General features: G+C 41.0%; 1 protein-coding gene across 13 annotated transcripts in view; it reads left to right on the top strand.

Annotated features, from left to right (window-relative positions):
• LOC6039090 (polypyrimidine tract-binding protein 1) overlaps window positions 1–23,070 on the top strand; it is a 466,473-nt gene that overhangs the window by 420,643 nt on the left and 22,760 nt on the right. For 10 of the 13 annotated variants that reach the window (XM_038249980.1, XM_038249979.1, XM_038249974.1 and 7 more), the window contains 6 exons: window positions 2,657–2,928; window positions 2,996–3,259; window positions 3,516–3,801; window positions 3,882–4,111; window positions 8,359–8,392; window positions 21,623–21,715. In XM_038249980.1, the coding sequence (XP_038105908.1) occupies window positions 2,657–2,928; window positions 2,996–3,259; window positions 3,516–3,801; window positions 3,882–4,111; window positions 8,359–8,392; window positions 21,623–21,715 (1,179 nt within the window). The remainder of the gene's footprint in view (window positions 1–2,656; window positions 2,929–2,995; window positions 3,260–3,515; window positions 3,802–3,881; window positions 4,112–8,358; window positions 8,393–21,622; window positions 21,716–23,070) is intronic. The other 3 variants (XM_038249972.1, XM_038249973.1, XM_038249971.1) reach the window with 3 other exon arrangements.

Below are 23,070 nucleotides of genomic sequence, written 5' to 3'. Positions count from 1 at the left end.
GTACCAACATTACGAAAAAAGTGTGCCATGGCATGACAGTCACATTTTTTTTTTCTAATGTTGGTGCTACTGCGCGATTTTGACATTTCGGACGTTCAACATTCAAACGCCATCTTCGCTTAAAAACCTGGATAAAAAAATGACGATCTCGTCTTCAATTTTCTTAAGGTTTTTTGACTTCAACCCCAGGTCCTCAAAAGCCACACATTTTTCATTCTTGTAAAAAAATTAACAATTTTTAATGATCGATCACAATACTCTCTACTTTTGGCGAACAGTAAATTGGTTCCACTTTGACAGTTCAAAATTGAGGCCGTTTTGCGAACCACTATTCAGTACCCAGATCTTAATGAAACTGATAACAAAATACAAGAATTTTTTTTTTGGAAAAAATAAGTTTAGAAACACGAAAAAAATAGTTATATAGTTGATAACAGATGTGTTTACGTATATTCAGCCACTTCTATTGTTTTTTTTTATAAATCATAGGTTTACGCTACTTGTTCTAAGGTGGCGACATGCGTCTTTTAGCTTTGCTACCAAACTTCTATAGGAGGTTTGCAGCAAAGGTAAAATACTCGTGTTCATTTGGGACCATCCATAAACCACGTGGACACTTTAGGGGAAGGGGGTATGGCGGTTGTCCATGCTCCATACAAAAAAGATTTTTTTTGTAAGGACAATTGTCCACGAGGGGGGGGGGGGGTTCGAGATTACCAAAAAAGTGTCCACGTGGTTTATGAATGGTCCCTTTCCAGTAATTCATTGTTTTCAACTTAAAAACTTTAAAATTTAGTTAAACCTAATGCATGGATAGTATGAGAAAACTCATTTCCAACAATTCAGTTTATAAACAACATATGATTTGATACAATGTATGAGAGAATACCAGTCTTGAAGTTCAGAATTTGAATGGCATTTTCATTATTTATATTTTTGAAAATTGGTTGATAAAAACTGAATAACTTGACGTGTTAGACCTTTGCACATCTATCTGTATCCATTATAAGTGTTATCAAAATATTGACGAGAAATTGATTTTTCAGAAGTTGACTTTTCACAAGTTTTTTCAAGAATAGTATGGTTGTGAATTCCGAATTGTACTTTGCTCCATTTTGAAGGAAATGCTTTTTCTCAACTTTTGCAACTAAATTTGTCAACTTTTGTGAACGTGATCCTGAGTTTCACCTGTTGTTGCCTGGAAGGTATACAATTCACATTGTTAATTGAGTACTCTTTCGACACCTTCATCAAAATCGAAGTTCTGTAATTGCCGATATTAGTGGCTATCATTACGCAAACACAAACGGCCCGATGAGAGAATCGAACGCACCGCAAAAAGGACAAAGAAATGTCCATCCTCTCGGGGGTAAATGGAACCTACCATTATCAATCGAACTCCTAATAACAGAGTGGCGCGTAATAGATTTAATGATGATTGCCGCCTGCATCAGGTGTCGCAACTACCCGTTTGTCCGTTTTGCCGGAGGCGTTTGGAAACGGAAATTGATTTGACCTGTACACGTGTGAGGCGGCGTCGTGATTCAACTTTGTCAAAGTGTACGGCAATGGCGCATTTCGAAATCGATGTTATTTTATCGAAGAGTTGCTATTAATTCGATGTTGAGGCGATCTAGATACGAGCTGGACATTGGGGGTAATTTAAACGACATTATACCAGTTTATACCACTTTGTCAAAACTGGTATAAAATGCAGAGTTTGATTCCCTAATGGCTCTGCATTCGATTGAAATAATTGCCACATTCGAGTTCCATTTTCAGAAAATCCAGGACTCCATGAGCATTTAAACATCAAAGAGTCCTTCAATTCTCGATTATCCTTTCATAACTTCAATCCAATCGAACTCGACAACTTGAATTTTTAATGCTGCAACAAACTTTCGCGCTGTACGCGGGAGTGCAAACCGACCAATTAAAACAATTAAGTGCAATCAAAAATTGATCATTTATAATTTCTCCTCCGTCGACTCTTTTTACGATCAGTCATGAAATTAAATGTGTTGCGCGCGCCCGTTTCAAGCGTACACATTTATAATTTGTTGCGAAAACAAAAATAAAATAATTCCTCTCGGACTGCCCGGTCCCTGCCTGGACGGTGTCGTCCACGCCGGAAAGGGATGCTCTGTGGGGCGGAAACCCGATACTGCATTTTTTAATTTTAAATAAAAGATTGTGTGCATTGAAAATTGGACGTAGGAAAAAAACTTAGACTCAAATCAAATAACATTGCAAAGCACCAGCACTTCAGCTCTATGCTGAGTGAATAATCAATCTAGTTTTACAAGTTTTGATCATACAGGTTAAATTGCAATATTTATTAACTCAAATCAGCACGATTAATAACTTTTGGTTCGATTTTGACTCTACCAAACCTTGTTTCAATCGCATAGTGCTGCTTCGCGAGAATAATCGTTCGAAAGCGGTCCGATTTTTGCCCTCCATTCATTATGCCGTTTGATTCTTGCCATCGCCCCCGGACTCCATCATTGGATTACCGGAGCACGTGTATTTCCCACTCGAGTTGGCATTTACTTGGCTAAATTTGTAACGCAGCAGCCAGCAGTGGGATAAAAATGAAACCGATTGAATAATTCACGCATTTTAATCAATTTCCCGTGCCTCTCTCCACTTGTAGCAAAGCCGTCCCGCGTGGTCCACATCCGGAACATCCCGAACGAGTCCAGCGAGGTTGACGTGATGCATCTCGGGGTACCGTTCGGACGGGTCACCAACGTGCTGGTGCTTAAGGGCAAGAACCAGGCCTTCCTGGAGATGGCCGACGAGAGCGCCGCGACCAGCATGGTCACCATGTTCACCGCCACGCCCCCGATCGTCCGCGGCCGGACCGTGTACGTGCAGTTCAGCAACCACCGAGAGCTCAAGACCGACCAGAACCACACGGCGACGGTAAGTGCCCGGCCTTTCCCCCTTCCGCTTGCAGCCCTTTTTTCGCTAACGCACAGTTTCTCTAAAGAATGTCACCCTACAAACCCAGGATCTGACCCAGTCGCCGACAGGTTCGCCACTGCCGCTGGCGCTGGACCACGCCAACACCAACTCCACCACGGCCGGAACAGGAGCGAACGTGGGCGGTAACGCCGGCGGACCCAACACCGTGCTGCGGGTCATCGTCGAGTCGCTGCTGTACCCGGTGTCGTTGGACATTCTGTACCAGATATTCCAGCGGTTCGGCAAGGTGCTCAAGATTGTCACCTTCACCAAGAACAACTCGTTCCAGGTAGGTGCAAAGACTGAAAATTACTTGTTTTGGTTGGGTATGAGTCCTGACACCGCACTGATTACGCTGGGGTTTTTTTTCGGGAGAGTATAACAGTTTCGCAAAACTGTTATACACCGAGAAAAATTCACCAATTCATGTTTTGTGACCTTCCTGAGTTATCTGGAACTTTTCCAGGCAATTTTATTGAGTTTAACAGTTTCAGGGAACTGTTATACACATCGAAAAATGTGTCCTGATAATGTTTACGTTCCAGGCCCTCATCCAGTACCCAGACGCGACGACAGCCCAGCACGCCAAGCAGACGCTGGACGGTCAGAACATCTACAACGGGTGCTGCACGCTGCGCATCGACAACAGCAAGCTGACCTCGCTGAACGTCAAGTACAACAATGACAAATCGCGGGACTACACGAACCCCACGCTGCCGTCGGGCGAACCGGGTAGCGACGTGATCGCGAGCGCCGGCGGACTGGTGTCCGCGGGAGATCTCCTGCTGCTGGCGGCCGGCCAGCGGCCCCAGCTGACACGGGATCGACTAGGTGAGTTTTGCTGTTCCCAGCTAGCCGTACTCGATGTTGTACCTCTGTTGTCGATGGCCGGGGCAATTACCGTGTAATAGTCAAATTAGACAAATCTCCATATTTTCTAGTGAATGGCTTAGCGACCCCCGGTGTGATCCCACCCTTCGGTCTAGGTCTCGGAAATCCAGCGCTGGCGAGTGCGTACGGCGGTGCCCTGCCGAACCTGGGAGCCTTTGCGCTCGCCTCCAACGGTGGCCTCGGAACGCCTAACCCTGCCGTCCTGCGCGGCCTCTCCAACGTGCTGCTCGTCTCCAATCTCAACGAGGAGGTAACTATACACTGTTCCTACCACACGCATTGATCACTCTCTCTATCTCTTGCTCTTTCTAAAACTTTTGCCAACTACTGCTATCTAACTATCCCTTTTGAGTCTCTCTCTCTCTCTCTTTCCTACAGATAACTCTCACTGTCTACTCTTGATCTCGTTACACGACAGCTTCAGTTTGTTAACATGCATCGAGATTTGTTTTTGTTTTCGTTTACTTTCAGTTGTTTTAGCGATTTATTTCTCCTGTTCCTGTACCGAGCATCCTCGAAGTTCTACCCACCTCCATCCCTAGTTTGCTTTTCTAACATGCTCTGCTCTGTTGCTCTCTGATTAATCCATTTGTTTTTACTCTCCCTCTGATCGAATTCGTTGACCACTCGAGTTCGTCGTTTTGTTCCAGGTTGTTTTCGTTCTGTGTATGTTCTATCTCTACCGCTCTGACGTCAAACTGAACCATCTTTTTTCGTGTTACATGTCCCCAAAACTCTGTCTCAACTTGTGCCTGCTCGCTCTTTGCCTTCTATTGCTTTGAACTCTGCTGCAATATTCGATGACATCTTCTTTGAGACCGCCAGCGTGACCCGTCCAACTCCGATTCTGCTTTTACTTTCGTTTAGACTCGACCTTCCCCAGATTGAACCCACTTTATCTCGCTGGACCACAGCAATACACTCTACTTTTATGACCACTCAACGGGGCCTCCCTCAAATATTTTTTTCCTTGAATAACCAGAGAAACTTTTTCCTTTCGCGCGTACATTTAATTTTCCTCCTTCCCCCAAAGACACTGGGAAAAAATGAAATTGCGAAAAATACTTTGTGCATAATAATAATCAAAATGATTGCGTTTCGCATTCTGGAACTAACCGCCCACCCACAACGTCTTACATTTCTCAATTTCTTTTTATTATTTCGTAATATTTTCTTGCGCCCTGCGCGCCGTGGCCCTTCTTCAAAAGTTTTGCAATTCTCCAACCCCCACCTAGTCCGGCTGCTTGGGAAAAAACTTTTCCAAATCCGCCCCTCTCCACCATCACCAATTCTGTCCGACCCGCCACGGGGAATCGTTTATGTAAATCGTGGACTCCACACTCGAAGCACAGCGCACACAAAAAAAAAGTAGTCTCAAAAATAAGTGAAAGATAATTTATACCGCAATAACCCAGGGTTCTGGGGGTGTGCGGAACATGCGGATGCGGTCGGTTGGCTATCGCTGGCCAAGATGTGGTCGGGAAGATAAACTTACTCCGTGCGAAGGATGAGCGTTTTCTTTGGGATTGAAAAAAAAGTTCCAGGGCAGGCGATAATTTTTAAGCTGTTTGAAGGGTTTTTCTCGAGCTAATGTTGAGGAAAATGAGAGTTGGATGGATTCTGAGCATGTCTGTGGTCGATCATTTGTTTTGATGTGATTAAACAAGTTCATGCTAGTGTCGGGAGCTGTTTTTGTGCTTTTATACCACTTTATACCAGATTTTTAAAACTGGTATAAAACGTTGAATTTTACTGAATGTGGCTTAAATTAAAGAAAAACGAAGCATTTTCCACCTAAACTCAATTTTCCATCGCTCAACCCCTCGTCAGAACACAATCAAAAGACAAGACAGCTGGCAATCTGTTGCACGCTCGCCCAACCAGAACTAAACTTTGTCCTTTTCGCCTCCCCTTTGCGGTAGCCGAAGGGGGCTGTGATGTGCTTAAAATTCACACACTTGTCGAGTGATTTATCCCGCAATTTTTCGGTCGACAATCAACCGACCTCCTTCTGCGACAACAATCCGGTCGGAAGTTCCAGAGTGGAGGCGGGAAAGTTTTTCCATTCACGGCGCGTTCGCTCCATTCTTTCTCGGGAAGAAGCGCTTTCTTTTCTGTCGGGAAGAGCCTGGCGGCAGCTTCTCCACCGTCGCCCTCCGTCCCCGATAGTTATAAGGAGAAAAGTGAGAAAATTGCATCAACTCGTTATTTGCTCTTCGTTATCGAAGCGTTCCCGACTTTGGGCGTCACTTGTTGCCGCGGCAAGGTGGGCAGGAAGCGTACGAGGACGACGGAGGATAAACTTGTTTGTAAAGTGATTTAAATTCGGTTTCGGGCGATGTTTGTTCCTGGCGGTGCCGCTCGAGTCCTTTATCCTGAGCGATGGCACCAGACAAAGTGTTGGTTTTGGCGAGTAAAATGGCGTGAAATTGATTGGATTGATTTCTGGCGGACGTGACACTCTTGACGAAGAACGAGCATCAAAGCTACTGGAAATTTGTACCTATTTTCGGTATTTTGGAACTGTTTGTAGATAAAAGAATTTGACTGATAACGCTCTTTCTGGAAGAAAAACAGGGCTCAGAGACGAACTCCCGGGGAAAGACTTGAAGAAAAGTAATTTAAATTACATCAAAGGCACTCCGGCGGCGCTGGAGACTATCTAGATCGTGCTGCCATGTTTTCCATCCTGACAGAGGGAGAGAGATATTCTCAATCTTCGTCCTGCCCGACCTGCACTTTGTTTATCATTCTCATTACGAGTGAGCGAGCGTTTTTTTTTTCTATTTTGCCTCACCCTACCGAGAAGGGATCCTACGGAATGGCGAAGGACGACCGCTGCCGGCTATTCACCGTTGTGGAATGATAATTTTCATTATCCAAATTAAATTGCAGTAACACAATGAACGAAGCTATTACAAGCTTTGCGATGGACTGGCACGTACTTTCGTGCGCCATTTGTGGCCAGAAATCGCTCGTTTGAGGTGGAAATTGAAAAACAGTGGTCGGGTGGTTTTTCTGGAACTGTATAACAGTTTGGTGCGAACTGTTATACTGTCTAAAATAATATTGTGCTTCTACTTCTAAAGTTTAAAATCAGCCGATCAGCATCAGCATTCTAGGGCTGTTTCGAGCGCGTATAACAGTTTCATCCAAACTGTTATACAGTGTCTAAAGTGGTAGATTTTCACACCAATTTACCGCATTTGTTAAAAAAAAGCTCAATCCTTCATCTGCCACCACGAATGCCCCAATTCCGCGTTATCTCACTATCACCACTCGCGTTCAAATGTCGCGATTTTCATCCACATCGCGTCCCATTACCAAGGTCGTTCGTCGGTGGATGATAATGGCGCGCGCCGTCAAAAATCTGCTTACAGTCACGCTCTCACAATTGCTCAAATTGTTCAAATCCTTTCCCCCCAGCATCTCCGCCACCTTACGCCACCGGAAAATTCATCGTCATTTCTAGGACGACGACGACGCTGGTGAGGATGACGCGATGTTGCCTCGGGCAGCCAAAAGCAAAACTCATTCGCTTCATCTCATTATCATTTATTTTTATTATTTTTGAAACCCTTTCATCCCAAGTGCCCGGCCCCGACTTTGTGCAGAAGCGGTCCCAGCGCGGAGTTTATTTTCTCTCACTTAAAAATTCATTAAATTTATACGAGTGTACTTTTCCTTTCGTGCTTTTTTCGTACCCCTTTGCAATTTATCCCTTTTTAGTGATATAAAATCTATTACCCCCCCCGTCTTCCGCGCCCCCTTACTCACTATTGTTATGATTACTGCTAATTTTCCTTGGTCGGTTGGTTCTCGCTGGAAATTCTACCGCCTCCTTCCCTTTCGTTTGGCGCGCCATAATCCAGTTTTATCGCGGCAGAGAAACGAAACGAAACAAACTCGCGAACTAGAAGGGGTTGACCACCACGCTGGGAAACCACTTCATCATGGCCATTTCTTGGCTGGCGCGCGAGAAGCAAGATGGGTCCGCCCGGAAAACCTAATTAAAATCGGTCATTTGTCTTGTTTGCGTTCGTCGGCGGGCGCGGGAGCAACTGCGGGCGAGGTTGTAGTTTATTGGGCCAGTTTATACCAGTTGGACGGAGTTGGCTTTTATTTTTTTATCGATGAAGGTTGAGCGGTACAAGGCAAACTGTTATACTGTCTATCTTTCGCCGAAATCAGCATGTTCTTCAACGTATCCGATGGTCGCGATCTTCCCAAGTTTTGAAGACCAAACTGTGCTTGTTAACTCTACAATCTTTCCTCCACGAAGCCTGTTTTTTGCTATCTAGTAGTGTCTAATATCCCTTTTTTATTTTTTTTTCTCTATCTATCTTTCCTAAACTATTCCATTGAAAGTTAAAGCCCTTCAATTAGGGAAATAATCCCCCTTCGAAACCATCGAAGTCAAAAAAAAATCACACGCGAAAAAACCGAGTTTTTCTCATCTGCTAACTGATTTTTCTCTATTTTTCTTCTCTTCTGTAGATGGTCACGCCTGATGCTCTATTTACCCTCTTTGGTATGTCCGCACACACATATGTTATTATGATTTTCCGGTTGTGTTTTTTTTAACTCTTATTTTAACTGTGTCTGGATAGCGTTTTTTAAGTTTTCAATTTGTTTCTACAAACTCTACACTTTTTCGAACGATTTCCACGCGGTTTTCCACACTGTTGTTTGATTTTTTAGTTTTCCATTAAAATTTTCCGATTTTCCACAAACCTTCCCCACCTTCTTTCGTTGTGTGCGTGTGTGCTACCACGAAAGACCGCAAAACCGAAACGGGTGCAGTTTGTGTACTTTGTTGTATTCTCAAAACTTTACAAATTTCATTTTCATACGCGTGTGTGTGTGTTTGTGAGTGTTTTGATTTAATTTTCACCTCAAAATCAGCCATTTGCTGAGCGCTTTACTTTTTCCGATTTTGGTTTTGTTTTACGTTTTCATCTCTAAAAAATCAAATAACGTGCGTTTGTTTCACCTTTGTTTTCGTTTGTGTTTTAATTTTCTACCAACAAATATATTTATCCAACTCTTTAACTGTTAAGATCTTCCGTTTCCGTACCAAACCAGCTTCAATCTCCAGAAACCCGTTCTGACTATCCACTTTTAACGTATAAATACACAAACACACATCTTCCGCCATGGCATACACATTAGGAGTCCGAAACGTGAACTTTTACAACCACCAATACCTGTACGTGTGAAAGGGGGCGAGCTGACAGCTGTCAGCTTGGAAAAGCCCCTCGCGTAACGCCGAAACCTCCCTCGAGATCAACTCAAAGTTGGTCACATTCTTTATTTGTTTTTTAAATTGTGTGCGACTTGACACGCGCCGAAAAAAATATAAACGCGTGGCCCGTCAGTCAGATGTCAAATTTTCCGCGGTAGGCCAAAGTTTGGTGGCCGTTCCCCCAAGGGCGGAAACTTTCTTCAGTCCCATTTGAATGACGAATCGTCCACCGCCGAAACCACGATGACAGGGGCGGGACTGATGGGCAGCGTCATTCCCCAAGGGCCAAAGTGTTGTTTTCGTGGGGTGACTTTTGATTGAACAAGATGAGAGAAAGAAAAACAGTTTGCTCCTCGTGTGGTTTGTTGACAGATTTTGGAGCATTTGGCACGGTATGTCCACGCATCCTTCCTCCCCCGTAGGTTCTGTGAAATGTGATCCGATCTCAGAATACTCTCTGCGGTAAACACAACGCCGTAGGGCAGGCCGTTTTCATTTTTGCAATACATTTTTGGGTGTCCTCGGATGTACTGCAATTATTTATAATGACAAAAAAGTGCTTGGGGCGTAATCTAGTCACAAGACTTTCCAGCATGCTTTTATCGGACTGGCTGCGTTTGTGTTAGACTAGATAAGATTAGTGAGGTTTGTTGACAGATTTTGACAGAATACTTACCGGATAGTTTGTTGAGCAGGAACGACACTTTAATTCACTTCACTTTGAGTATATATTTTACCTTATTAAGACTTTGGATTTGACGTCTGTAATTGCAGTGTTATCCTAAACAGATTTTGGTTTTTAGGTTTGACATCACATACTTTATGCTTTTTTCATAGATTAAACTTGTTTTACAATCAACCTTTTTGTTGTTACGTCTGTAATTGGAGTGCATCTAAAGACTGTGTTTACGTTGCATACTTTAAGGCCTTTCCATGGTTTGACTTGCTTTAGACATAATTTACAAACACTTTTTTGTCATAGTAGATATTAAAAAAAATAATCTAAAGTTTGACGGACCACTTACCAGTTAAAGCATCAGCTCTCACAACTCTACACTGCACTTTCAACTAATTCTAAATTCTTGGAAAGCTCCCTAAACCTTTACGTCCGTAATCGAAGAGCAGCTCTAGTAGACACTTTTTCTCTGTTGTTGCCTACCTTCAGGCAATTCCTTGCAAAAAGTGCAACCAAGCTGCCCAGAGAAAGGCGTGACATTTCGCGTCCCGTACAAATCCATCAAATCCATTACCGAGGAACGCACCGTTTTTCAAAAAAGCTCTCAATATCTTATTCAACGAACTTCCAGATCTTAATCGCCTTTGGCGCAAGAGCTTTCCTCCCCCGAAGTTGGTCGATTTGGCTGAGAGGTATGAGGCGGGGTGTAATCCTAATAGAAAATCTTTTCCCCAGAACCGTTTGCCTGGTGGGCCTCTTTTATCATCACGATCAACATTTTTGCCGCAGAAATGTTCCAGATGGGGCTCAGCCACACTTACTTCGGGGAAAGAATTATGCTTTCCAGCTCGGGACGGCTTCCCGCCCACAATTTTGCCCAGGTGCTTCTCAAGAGGAAGTAGTGTAAAGGTGTAAGTGCAATTTTTCCTTACATGAACGTATGAAAGACGAACCCATATTGGGTGCACTTCTCGGAAACGTCTTTGGCCTAGAGGGTTGAATGCGAGAAAGGAAGGTAGATTGAAAATTGAATTTCGAACAAAGTGTTTACTTTTTATAGCCTCTGGTTGTTGGAGTCTTCCACAGGTTAAATGCAACTGGTTACTTTCATCTCTGTTGGTTGTGCGATTTATGAGCAAAACTTGAAAATTTCTCTTGAAAATTATTTTTTTCTAATTCCAATCATTCTCAAAACTAATCGATTTTCCCGTTACAAATCCGCCCTCCCTAATCTGCACCCGTTATGGGAAAAGCTCAACACTGTTGCACATTTGCATTTTAATAACTCCGAGAAAAAAAAACGCTCCATCTGCCATGAATCTAATCGCGAAAATTCCATCACAATCAACCGAGGCGACTCCACTGCTGACTTGGGAGAGGGGGGCAAAAATCACGCAACCACGAACCCGCGAAAGTCAGGACACATCCTGGTGGCGGCGGTCTCGTATAAGGCAACAAAAATTAAACCAATAAATTCCACAATCTAGATCGAAACAATTTATATGAATTTTCACCACGCCTTCGTGGATGGTTTGAGGTCCTAGCTTGATTCACCTGACATTGTTGCATTTCTTAGGAGGAAAAAATGAATTTGTATTGTTGTAACTGACAGCACTTTTCTAACAATTTCATGCAACTTGAATGGATGTTGTATGCAAGTTGCATCATATTTTTTTTAAATTTAATTCAAATGAAGCATAAAAAAATAATTTTGCTAAAAACTCGTCAGAGAAATCAAAAATAAAAAAAAATCGAATTTATTGACGTTAGGAGGATTAGCCAAGCCGTTTTTTTTCTCCAATTGTGGTGTGTGCCCCCACGTGCAAAGCCACACGAACGAAAACTTTTCACCCTGCCAGCGACGACGACGAAAAAGTCGAACCACATATGCCAACCCGGGCGGCTGCTGCTGCCAGACTCCATCATCGACCTGCGCGCCTGAATGCAGGCAGCCGAAGTAACAACGGAGCAGCAGCAAAACCCGTTGGACTGTGGAGCAGCGGTTTCAGGTTGACTGCTTGTGAAGAGATTATGGAAATTGTAAGGAAACGGGAACGAATATGGGCAACCACGTGTGTGTGTGTGCTATCTCGTGTTTCACAAAAGCTGCTACTGCTACAGCTCTGAAAGGGGTGAGAGTCGAGGACTAACTGGGAGCGACCTCCGCTCACGCCACGATGAATGCAGGCGAGGGGATTTAAGTAAGTGAAACGAACTCACCGGGAGACAAGTTTTTTCGACAATTTTTCGATTGAGAAGAAACTCACCAAGATCGAATGGTACAAATTTAAATATTATACAGTGCGGATCCTTTTCTAAAACCCGACTATAAACGCATGTGAGGACAAATGGGAGCAGTTTTGCTCCGGAAACGGGATCGAATTTGTTTGACTTTTTAGATCAAATTTAGTGCACTTTTGATCATAATTTCTGTTCTGCGAGACCATTTCTCATCATTTTGGTGACACACACATCCACACGCAAGATCAGAAGTTAACTGCTTAACGAAAGTCGCCATCAATATCTTTTCACTTGCGCTAACGATTTCAAAGCGCTTAAGATATAAAATTGCTTCCAACTACCGGCAACATGGTCTTTTGACCATTACTTAATCACTCACTTGAAAAATAATCCCGAAAAATGTAAATAATTAGCAAGCCTCATAAAAAAAAACAAACGCGCTAAGTCTTTTGACGTTTCAACTTTGAATATCCATTCCAATCAAAAGCTGAAGAAAACCGAGCGAGGAGCGAAGGCAAACAAAGAACAAAGGGTGGCCACCAACACCACCAACATGCTGGTGCAGCGCCTGTTGGAGTGAGCAAGTGCTGCCAGGAAACTTTCGCTATAAATGCTACTTTTCGTGAATGTTCGCTTAAAATTTCATCAATTTTGGCAGCACTAAGCAGACCCAAAAGAGCGCTGGAAGAAAAAAAGAACTAAGCTGAAAATAGAAAAATGGGCGTGGCCCAATGCACTCGACTCGACATTTTTGAAATATTTTTTTTAAATGCTTGTAAAAGGAATAGCATAACTTTTAATAATAGTGAAAATAAACAGAAATGTTCACAAAAAGTTGCTCTACTCGTTGGTGTACTTGTTTTTAGTGAATTTTAAGGAACAATCCAGATTATCCAGCATCATTCAAACACGACCGCTTATTAGGCTTAAAATAGGCATATTTTCCCTACCAGAATGTTTCAACCTGCTGTTTCCAAAATGTAATCATAAACTAATTATTCATTTAAGCTTAAATTTCCTTTTTCAATTCCATTCGGGAAAAAGAAAGGGTGCAAATCAAGACATCCCTCAAGGCTTGTCTTAGATTCGTAATCCCAAAGCTTTCCTTGCAAGCCATAAGAAATTCTCCGAAACAAAGACATACCTAATTTGCGATTTCTGCGCTGGTTGCGATGTCCTTTCCCACTGGGATTCGATTCCCTTCGCGGGGTGGTGGGGAAGAAGCCAAACACCCTAATGAAAGTAGGATTAATTCCTTACCTTTGGGCTCTAATGGTTGGCGCGATGTTGATGGTAGGCTGACTAGAAATTAATTTACTTCTGCCGCCGCTGCGTAGAACGATGATGGAGTACTGATGAAAGGGGTTTGTTCTAAGAACGGCCAGACACAAAAGATGGATTATTTTTCGCGAGGGATGATTGATTAGCTGTTTTGCATGACTTGCGCGCGTCCAATGTGGAATATTTTGACGAGAGTTATCTCAGACGAGGTACCTTGAAGTTGGGAAAACATAGCACAAACCTTAAGCTCTACTGCCAAATTGAACTCTTAACTGAGCCAACTAAGCCGGGGGGATTACTGGCAACTCCTCTCAACAAAACTAATGCAAAACTATAACCCTTCAAGATAATGGTTTTCACAAGAGAACCACAAAGTAACAAACAGTAGGGCATACGAAAACTCCGTCCTTGGTTTGGTCAATTTTGCCAGTACATCTTAACATTCATTTCGATAATGGAATGGGATGAAATGGCAACTGCTACTTAGACCTCGTCCCTTTTAAGGATTTTCAAAAGGAGTTGATGTCATATCGAAGTTATGAAGTTTTTATTTGGAATAAAAAGTTGAATTCATCTCTTTTTTTTTTAAAAAAAAAGGTCATAGATGTTGTACCATCTTAGCAATACATCTTTTGACCAACCCGAACGTATCTTGATTAGACCGCTTCACACTCACTTAAGCCAGCCCGCTCTGATGGAATGCAGATGAGTGCCCTCCACACACACACAAGTTTATCCACTAAACCGAGAAAGCAAATATTATCCAACCGCACCCAGCACTGCTGGTGTTGACATTCCCACACATGCTCGTACTTTTGTACCCACCGACCGTCGACAGTGTCCAAAGGATCAACGCCAAGTGGCCAAAGACAAACATTGTCTCCGGCCAGAGCTCCTCGTCGTCGGAAGAATGTTCCACGTATGTACGTGTTCGAAAGATTATTGGAAAACCCTCTTTTGCTCTCGCACTCATCTGTTGGACAACATTGTGGAGGAGTTCTTGGCTTTTCTTTTTTTTTTAAACTCATTTTGGGATGTCCGATGTCCTTCTAGAGTCGTTCAAACTTTGTCGAAAAACTGTGATGAGATCGTTATCGACCAGTAAGGACCAAGGACTCTTCCGTCTGTTTCGAGTGCAAGTTTGCTTTGGGGACGACTGTGTTTATCTTTATCAGCAACTTTGGGAAATGCTCTGTGTGAGCTCTCATCGTGAGACTTGTCAGGATTCAGAAGTTGTGCACAGTAAAAATTATTTGGAGAAATAGCAAGAGATAGATTCTACTGGTCTATATCTTAACTTAAATGTGATACAGAATTGGTATCACATTAACAGTTAAAATGGGCAGTTCGGTTTGCTCTAAAAGAAGATTGATCACCAAAAAGACAGTAAATTTTAAATAGATGTCGAATTGGAAACCATTTTTCAGTTACTTATATTTTTCGGTAGAATTACATGTTTTTTAAATGGCTTTCTTACGTATTATATTTTGACCTAGATATCGAATTGGCAAAAATCTTCTTTGATGATAATTTAGAAAAAAATGTGCAGTCAGTAAAAAAATATGATTAACTCTCTATTTCACTGTATCAAATGTATTTTTAAAAGGAAATTCGCAATCATTGCCAAAAAAAATTTAGATGTCGAATTGGTCACCTTTTCGGTTATTTCACATTTTTTGAAAGAATGACATGTTATTCTTAATTACTTTCTTACGTATTTTACTTTGAAATAGATATAGAATTGATTACTCTTGCAAGAATCTCATTTCTTCTTGATTTAGAAAATTACAATTGATTACAAATAATAAAAACGTTACTTAATCCACCCTAAGGTAGTTGGTGCCTTCCTCAAATTTAGATCCGGACAACGTTTTCATCAAAATATGTGAGTCCGGCCTCTAAAAAGTGCATAAATAGCACTTATGTGCTTATAACTTTTGATAGGGTTGTCAGATCTTCAATTTTTTGAACTCGTTAGAAAGGTCTTGTGAATACATGTCTTAAAATGTATAACATGACGAGGTTTCTTACAAAAACCGCCCTTTTTACAATCTTCCGGACTTTTGTTAAATTCGATTTTTAGCATAACTTTTGAAATACTTAACTAAACTTTATAATTTTCAATAGCGACGGATTGAATGAGGCTAAAACGGTCCAAATCGGTTCAGCCATTGCCGAGATAATCCAGTGCAATTTTTTTTGATCAACATCCCACTACACACACAGACATTTGCTCAGAATGTGATTCTGAGTCGATGAATATACATGAAGGTGGGTCTAGGATGTCAAATTAAGAATTTCGTATTTCGAGTGATTTTATAGCTTTTCCTCAGTAAGATGAGAAAGGCAAAAACAACATTTTAAAATTTGTTCTATTGCATCAAATGTAATTGTTCAAGGAAAATTTGTAATCAATACCAAAATAAATTTAGATATTGAATTGATCACCTTTTCCAGTCATTTCATGATTTTCGACCGAATTACATGTTTGTTTAAATGTCTTTCTTATGTATTATATTTTGAAATAGATATCGAATTGGTTGTTCTTACTAAAAACCATATTGATTATGATTTAGAAAAGGTTTGTGCAATCGATAAAAAGAGCGATTTTAACATCTGTTTTACAGTATAAAATTTGTTTTTTTGAAAGAATTTCGTAATCATTGCCTTTTTTTAGGGTGGGGTGGCGCAGGGGTAGCGGCTTCGGCTGCCGATCCCGATGATGCTATGAGACGCGGGTTCGATTCCCGCCTTATCCACTGAGCTTCTATCGGATGGTGAAGTAAAACGTCGGTCCCGGTTTCTCCTGTCTCGTCAGAGGCGCTGGAGCAGAAATCCCACGTTAGAGGAAGGCCATGCCCCGGGGGGCGTAGTGCCAATAGTTTCGTTTTTTTTTGCCTTTTTTTAGATCAATTTAGAGATTTTTTACTCTAAATTCTGTACAAAAAAAGTTACTCAATCCACCTTTAGGTGGTTGGTGCCATCCTAACATTCATTCATCCAAATATTTTAGATTTAGCCAACACTTAATTGTTTATAAATTTTAATAGGGTGGTCGGATCTTCGATCCCTTGGACTCGTTGGAAAGGTCTTCCAATCGGTTGCATGATAGATCCGGACATAACTTCCATCAAAATATTTAAGGTCCGGCCTCAAAAAAGTGTATACATATCACTTAAGTGCTTATAACTTTTGATAGGGTTGTCAGATTTTCAACCTTTTGAAGGCATTGGAAAGGTCTTTTTAATACCTTTTTTAATAAAAATGTACAACATAAAGGGTTTCTTTCCAAAAACCACCCTTTTACAATCTTTTAGACTTTGGTCGTAATCGTTTCTTTACTAAACATCATAACTTTCAATAGTGACTTGTGGGACTCCAAGACGAATCAAAGTCCAATACAGATAAAATCGGTTCTGTCAGTGCCGAGATATTCGAGTGACAATTTCTTGATCAACATCCCACCACACACACAGACATTCAGATTTTGATTCTGAGTTGATACGTACACGTGAAGGTGGGTCTGCGAGGTCAAATTACGAAGTTCAATTTTCGAGTGAATTTATCGGTGATTTTTTCCAAAAATATTGCTTTAGCAATCAAAAAGTTGATGATTAACTGCAAATTAATTGCTATCTGAAAAAGGTGTTGAATTGGTCACTGAAATTTGAACTTTTTTCTTATTTGTTTTAATAAAAAAAATAAATCTTTTTCAATTGGAGTATTTATTGTCAATAAAAGGAACTTGAAAAAACACGACATCTCGCTAAAAAAATGCACATTTTTCTTTAACATACAAATGCTTTGGCCTTGACTAGTTTACAAATAGGGCGTGTGTTTGCAGATGTCGAATTGGTTGCACTCGTTTAATAACACTGAAGTTTGAAAAATATCTAATAAGGTCTTAATCCTACATCGTACCATGTCGTGCAAAGTCGCCCATACATCCTGTTATTAACCTCTCGAGGCGGGTTCACCGAAGTAAGCATCCCATCCATGGCCAAACTTCACTGCACACAACCAAAGGGGCGCTCCGGAAGCTACCTGTTAGCACTTTAAATCCTTCCGTTTTGCTTTTGCCGTCATCCTTTTTTGCAAAAGACGCGCAAGGGAAGGGGGTTTCCATTCCCGAAGCAACAGCAAAAAAGAGTAAAACTTGCACAATAGAACAGAATAGAGCATTCGGAGCATATGTGCGGCGACGACGTCGACGACAGCGAGATCTGCGGGAAGAAAAAGCCAAAAGTAAAGCAACGAAGGTGAAAGCATAATTCTCTTCCGTCTTCCGGCTTTAGTGCTTCGCCGGGATGTGTGCTACCTCGTACGAAGGTTGAGCGCAATGTTTGCTCTTGCTTCTCCATCCCATAAAGTTGTAAAAATTGACGAGTTGGGCACGGAAAAGCAAGGGAAATTTTGGTTGATAAACTGTTTCAGAAGCAAACCAGCTAAAACATCGACTTTAATCAAACCAAATGATGCAAAAAATTAAAACAATTAAACTATCAAATATCCAACCAAAAATATAGTAGAACAGTTTTTAGAAAACTGTTATACGAAATTTCAATTTGATTTTTTTAAACTATTTTTAGTTTGAAACTCCAATATTCATTGAAGATGTCTGTTTCAAAATAAACGTTCAGATTTACACCTGTATAGTTGGATAGATATCGAACTGCACACTCTTTTTGTTAACTTTTTGATAGAAACTTCTTCAAATAAATTTCGAAGACGTTTCTTTCCGTGCATTCCCCTTCCTCAAAATTTCCAACAGGTCGCACCACAGACACACGGACCGGTGGCGGTTTTTTATGACTATTGCCATATTACATTTATTATTTTTGTCCCGTGAATGGTGTCGTCCCACCCCGTTCGAATCAACAATAATTCCGAACGACGGGGGTTGAAGATGTGCTTCCGGGCGAGTTTGTCCTTTTCAAATGGCATCGTCATCGCCGCCGCCACCGTCGCCGTCGCGCGATGATAAAAGGATTGGGAATCAATAATTTACAAGGAATGGTAAAAAATGGTGCAAAAAATATTGGAGGGAAAACTGCGCTGTGGTGGTGGCAGAGGAAGCATCTTCGTGCTATTTTCGGTTTTGCTTGCGATTTCTGCGAGCTAGAAATTGCTGGGCTTCAATATCGAACGGGATTTTGGGGAAAGGATTTCTGCGTTTGGGTTCGTTTTGGGGGCAACGGGAAAAGGACGATTTTAATAAGATTAAAAGTTTGCTTGGGGCAGAGTTTTCTCAAAAGATGTTCACGAAGATTGAATAAAGCTCTTGGCAAACGTTTGAAGAAGGACTTTAAATTGTTTGCGTCAATTTGTGATAATGTTGTGATCACTTACAGCTGTTCAATAATTTTATTTATTTTTAAATGGTTCCGAATTGTTTACCAATTTGACAGTAAACTAGATTGTAGTTTTCCTCACCCAATTTGGCAGGCTCAAAAACCAAATTTTGACAATGTTTGACATTTTATTGATACATCTACTTACGTCGTGACTGGATTTGCTTAATGTGGGTAGATGTCGAGTTGTTATCTTTATCAGCAAAATCGTTTAGAATATTAAATTTCAACTTTTTTGGAATAAATTTCAAGTGCACTTGATATTTCTTCGACAATTTTAAAACAAAACTTTTTTTCGTGTTGTTACTTGTTGTGACAATCCGAGTTAGATATCGAACTGTCAGTTCAAATCATAACTTCCGGAAAAAGAAATCTCTTCGTCTTCCGTTGAGTTCAAGTACTCCCACCCTCACATCAAATATGTTATGTCCTTTTGCGAAGTTGAAAAAAAAAGAGTCGAAACCATAAAGGACGAAGGCGCGATGACAAATAGGGTTTATTTTTATTTATGATGTTCAATACGTACAGTGTCATCGTCGAACTTCCGCAGCAGCAGCAGCAGCAGGTCAAGGAGGCGAAAGATCGAAAGAATTTTCCAGCTTTTCTTCGAAGTTATAGTCGGGGTAAGGGGAAGTCAATGTTTACCGCACAAAGAGTCCTGGAAATCCTTAAGGAGAGGGGAGATGTGAAAAAGTAAAAAATATTACAAAAGATTACACGGGCGGTTATTTGCTCGGTGGATTATTTACGATTTGGAAGGAATCTGGCGACGCTATTTCCGGTGTGAGCAGCTTTTAGCGTGTCAGGGGAAATTTTGCCCGGAAAGGGGGGAAATAAATTTAATTTGATGGCTTCCTTGCGGAAAAGTAAAGTGCTTAATTAGTGCAAACATTGCGAAAAGTTTCGCCTGGGGAAATAGACTCTTCACAAGTGCACTATTTATAGTTCAAAAGCGAGCGGGAAAAGTTTCAAATCTGCTTAGAAATGTATCTGCCTCGGAGTTGGATGCACCACGCAGGAAACTTTTGGCCCGGAAAACTTTGCCGAAGAGTGCGTTCGTTTTGCATCGTTGGATCGTTTGGCACACAGTTAAGTTGGGAAACTTTTCCATAAAGTTATTTTTTTTAAATATAATGCCGTTGCTGAACGATGCCAAATGTTTCAGCCAGTCAGCTTTAAAAATAAAATCAAGACGATTTTCGGAAATGTATGCGTGACGTTTTTGATGTTACAGCAACCAATTCGATATCTGTTTCGAGAATATCAAAGATTTTGGTCAAAAACATGCCAAACAGTCCTTTATCTATCTTATGTATAACAAAGATAATACTAACTATTTTAAACCCGGTCCTTTAACATTCACTTGAGAAAAACTGCCACTTTGTCACACGACCCAAATTATCCCACGAAACCACTGCTGCACATACACTGATTCACCCATACATTCCTCAACTCTCACCGTGCCGAGGCAAGTAGAAAAGCACAAAAGGCGCAAAACCACAACAATTTTGTGTCGTTGGACTCACAAAACGCCCTCACACACACACACACACATACACTCTGTGTGAAACAGCGCGTTTCGCGATGAGCGCCTAAAAGGTAGGCAAACCGCAGCGCGCACATACACACACAGGATGACGTCCGCGTCATCGTCGTCATGCTGGTGTGAGCCTCATTGTTGCCAGAAATCCTCAAACCCCGCTGGTGCTGGTTTTAGTGGTTTCTGGTGAAACTCTCTGTGTGTGTGTGTGTTTTTCAAAAGGAGAAGCGTTGTAACAAAATCCTTGAAAGTGGTTTTGTGCTTTTGGCATACGTGGAAAAAAAAGTGAAGCAAAAAGTGGCAAAAAAGTTTGATAAGCGCGCACAGAGAGCTCGCGGGTTTGAGTTCAGACTATTAATAATTTAAAAAGAAGGACAAGTTTTATCCGCGAGGGATTGCAGCAAAAAAAAATGGGGGAGTTTTGTTCCGCTAGATCCCATAACTAGTTTTATTATCTTTTTAGTGGTGTTATCGTTTAATGACATTTGCTCTTCATGAAAAGGTATGGATTGCTGCTTAAAATAACTTAATATACGACGAAATAACAAATCGTGAGATGGTTACCAATTCAACATCTAGTTGTGGTTTTGTCAATCTTCTGAAAAATGATATTTGATGAGTAGAAGTTGTTAATTCAATTATTCTAAACTAAGAGTTTACAAAACCTGTTAAAAATTCTCGAGAAACAATTCGATACCTAACTTGATTTCATAGTGTCTTCACTTGTATTAATGAGATTAGATCCGAAAAATAAAACAACTTTGGTTTTTTAAATAACAGAATAGGTATCGAAATGCTTCCCATTAAACCTAATTTAGCGTAACCAATTCGATACCTTTGTCCTGATCGGGCAGTCAACCCATCACCGCTTCTTGCCAACTTCTTGCGTCAGGTGCAGAATTGGTCACCGCTTAAAAAGAATACCTGCTAGGTGACTCTTTTGCACCACTTGGCGACAAAGTTGCCTCCTCGGCGGGAGCGGTGTCCTAAGAGGATCACCGGCTGCTACTAGCTTCAAGTTGGTTGGGTTGGTTGTAAAAGTTCATGCCGCGACTTGCTAGACTACCGGTTACACACACTGTAAGGGAATACCGCGCGGAGTTGGAATTGTGTGCGAAGGGATTTTTTTTTGTTTTTGTTCGTTTTGGGTTGTCGGTGTTGGTGAGCGAGCGTGAGTTTAAGCCTGGTTGTCGAGCACAAAGGACTTAACTTTTGTTTATCACGGTTTTTGCGAACTATTCTTGAGAGATCTGGTGGAAATTGTCGGTCTTTACGTTTTTTTTTCGGTGGGGTTTTTATTTTGTTTTGAGTGCGAGTGTTACTTTAGTTTAAGTACTTTTGAAACAATTTCAGAAAATAATACTAATTGAGTTTTGTTTCTTTTTTATCGCGCGCTACCCTTTTTCCTCCTCACAAACAATCTCTAGGGGTGTATGGTGATGTACAACGTGTAAAGATACTCTACAACAAGAAGGATTCGGCGTTGATCCAGATGGCTGAACCCCACCAAGCGTATTTGGGTGAGTAAACTTTTGACAAGCTTAGTTGTAGCGATTTTCTAACAGTTACCAATTCGATATCTAGCATGTAAAACAGATAATTAGCACTTTGAAATATTTTGTTGATCAAAACCATTGCGATATCTATTTACGAAATTTTCTTTTCTTTGCATGCACGCTCAAAATCGCGGATTTTTCGTCAAAACCGAACCTTCTCAGAAATTAATAAATAGAGCTTCTATCAGATTTTAGTAAAATTCACTCAGATCTAGGTGAATTTCACTCAATTTTTGTTGAATTCTGTTTTTTTTTTACTCAGTTCTGACAGATGCCCCATTCACTCATTTCTGGGAAGTTCGGTTTTAACGAAAACAGAGTAATTTTGAACGTGCGTGTAAAAAGAAAAAATAGATATCGAATTGGTACCTGTTGAAGAGTTTCGTGGTGTAGAAACTGCTTTCTAATATTCAAAATTGGATAAAAAAAATTCTATTGCACCACAAAAAAAACTTGAATTGAATAAAAGAAAACCGACTGCTCTCTGCTTATTTAGCTATACTTTGGCAGTTTTTGAATGGTGAATAGTGGATTGGCTTTCGTTCAACGACGCTTTTTTACACAATGTAAGAAAATAACTACCAACATAATGGAGGCTTCCCCTAAGAGCTCAACATTACTTTTTGTGTATTTTTTTTTTCATTTGAAAATTTTCGGCGGTTCGGCAGCGGTGAATGAATTCGAGCGAGCAGAAAAAAAAACTACCAGTTTTGTGAACTTTTCTGCCACGGTTGAAAAGGCAGCGAAAGGCCCTCGAGGGAGGCTGTTATTTCATTTCGCACACACAATAAATTTCACCATAAATAAGTAATCAGTTGACTGTGCATAAAAGCAGGGGGGCTCGCTTTTAAGTATAGAATTACTGGAAAAGGGGGAAAAGTTTGGCTGAAATGAGAAACTTGTATTTTACTCAATATTTTTTTAGAATTCGATATCTATTCAACATCTAAATGATGTGAATCTTAATCATTCAATGTTACTATCTGCTGACTTGTGGCACGCAAATTTTAATTCGGAGTGTCATCAATTCGATATCTACCGATTCATCCAGTGAAGAAATAATAATGTTTTCGAAAATTTTTAATGGTTAACCATCTAATTAAATGGCAAAAAGCACTCACTTTTTTCGTGTCAAACTCGAAACAAATTTTACGTTTGCTCAACTCTGACGCGGGTTGATCGCCTCCAGGATTCCAACTTTTTCGCTTACATATCAAATAATAATTGGCAAAAATGTTTACATCCACATGCCGGTTGCTTTCGGCGATTGCTCGCAGCAGTTCGCTGTGGTCAGTACAACTCGGAAACATCCCAAACTC

This window comes from Culex quinquefasciatus, chromosome 1 (genome assembly GCF_015732765.1).
Source record: "Culex quinquefasciatus strain JHB chromosome 1, VPISU_Cqui_1.0_pri_paternal, whole genome shotgun sequence".
NCBI classification, from domain to species: domain Eukaryota; kingdom Metazoa; phylum Arthropoda; class Insecta; order Diptera; family Culicidae; genus Culex; species Culex quinquefasciatus.
The sequence above is the reverse complement of the archived record's forward strand: the minus strand, read 5'-3'. Positions and strand labels throughout refer to the sequence as shown.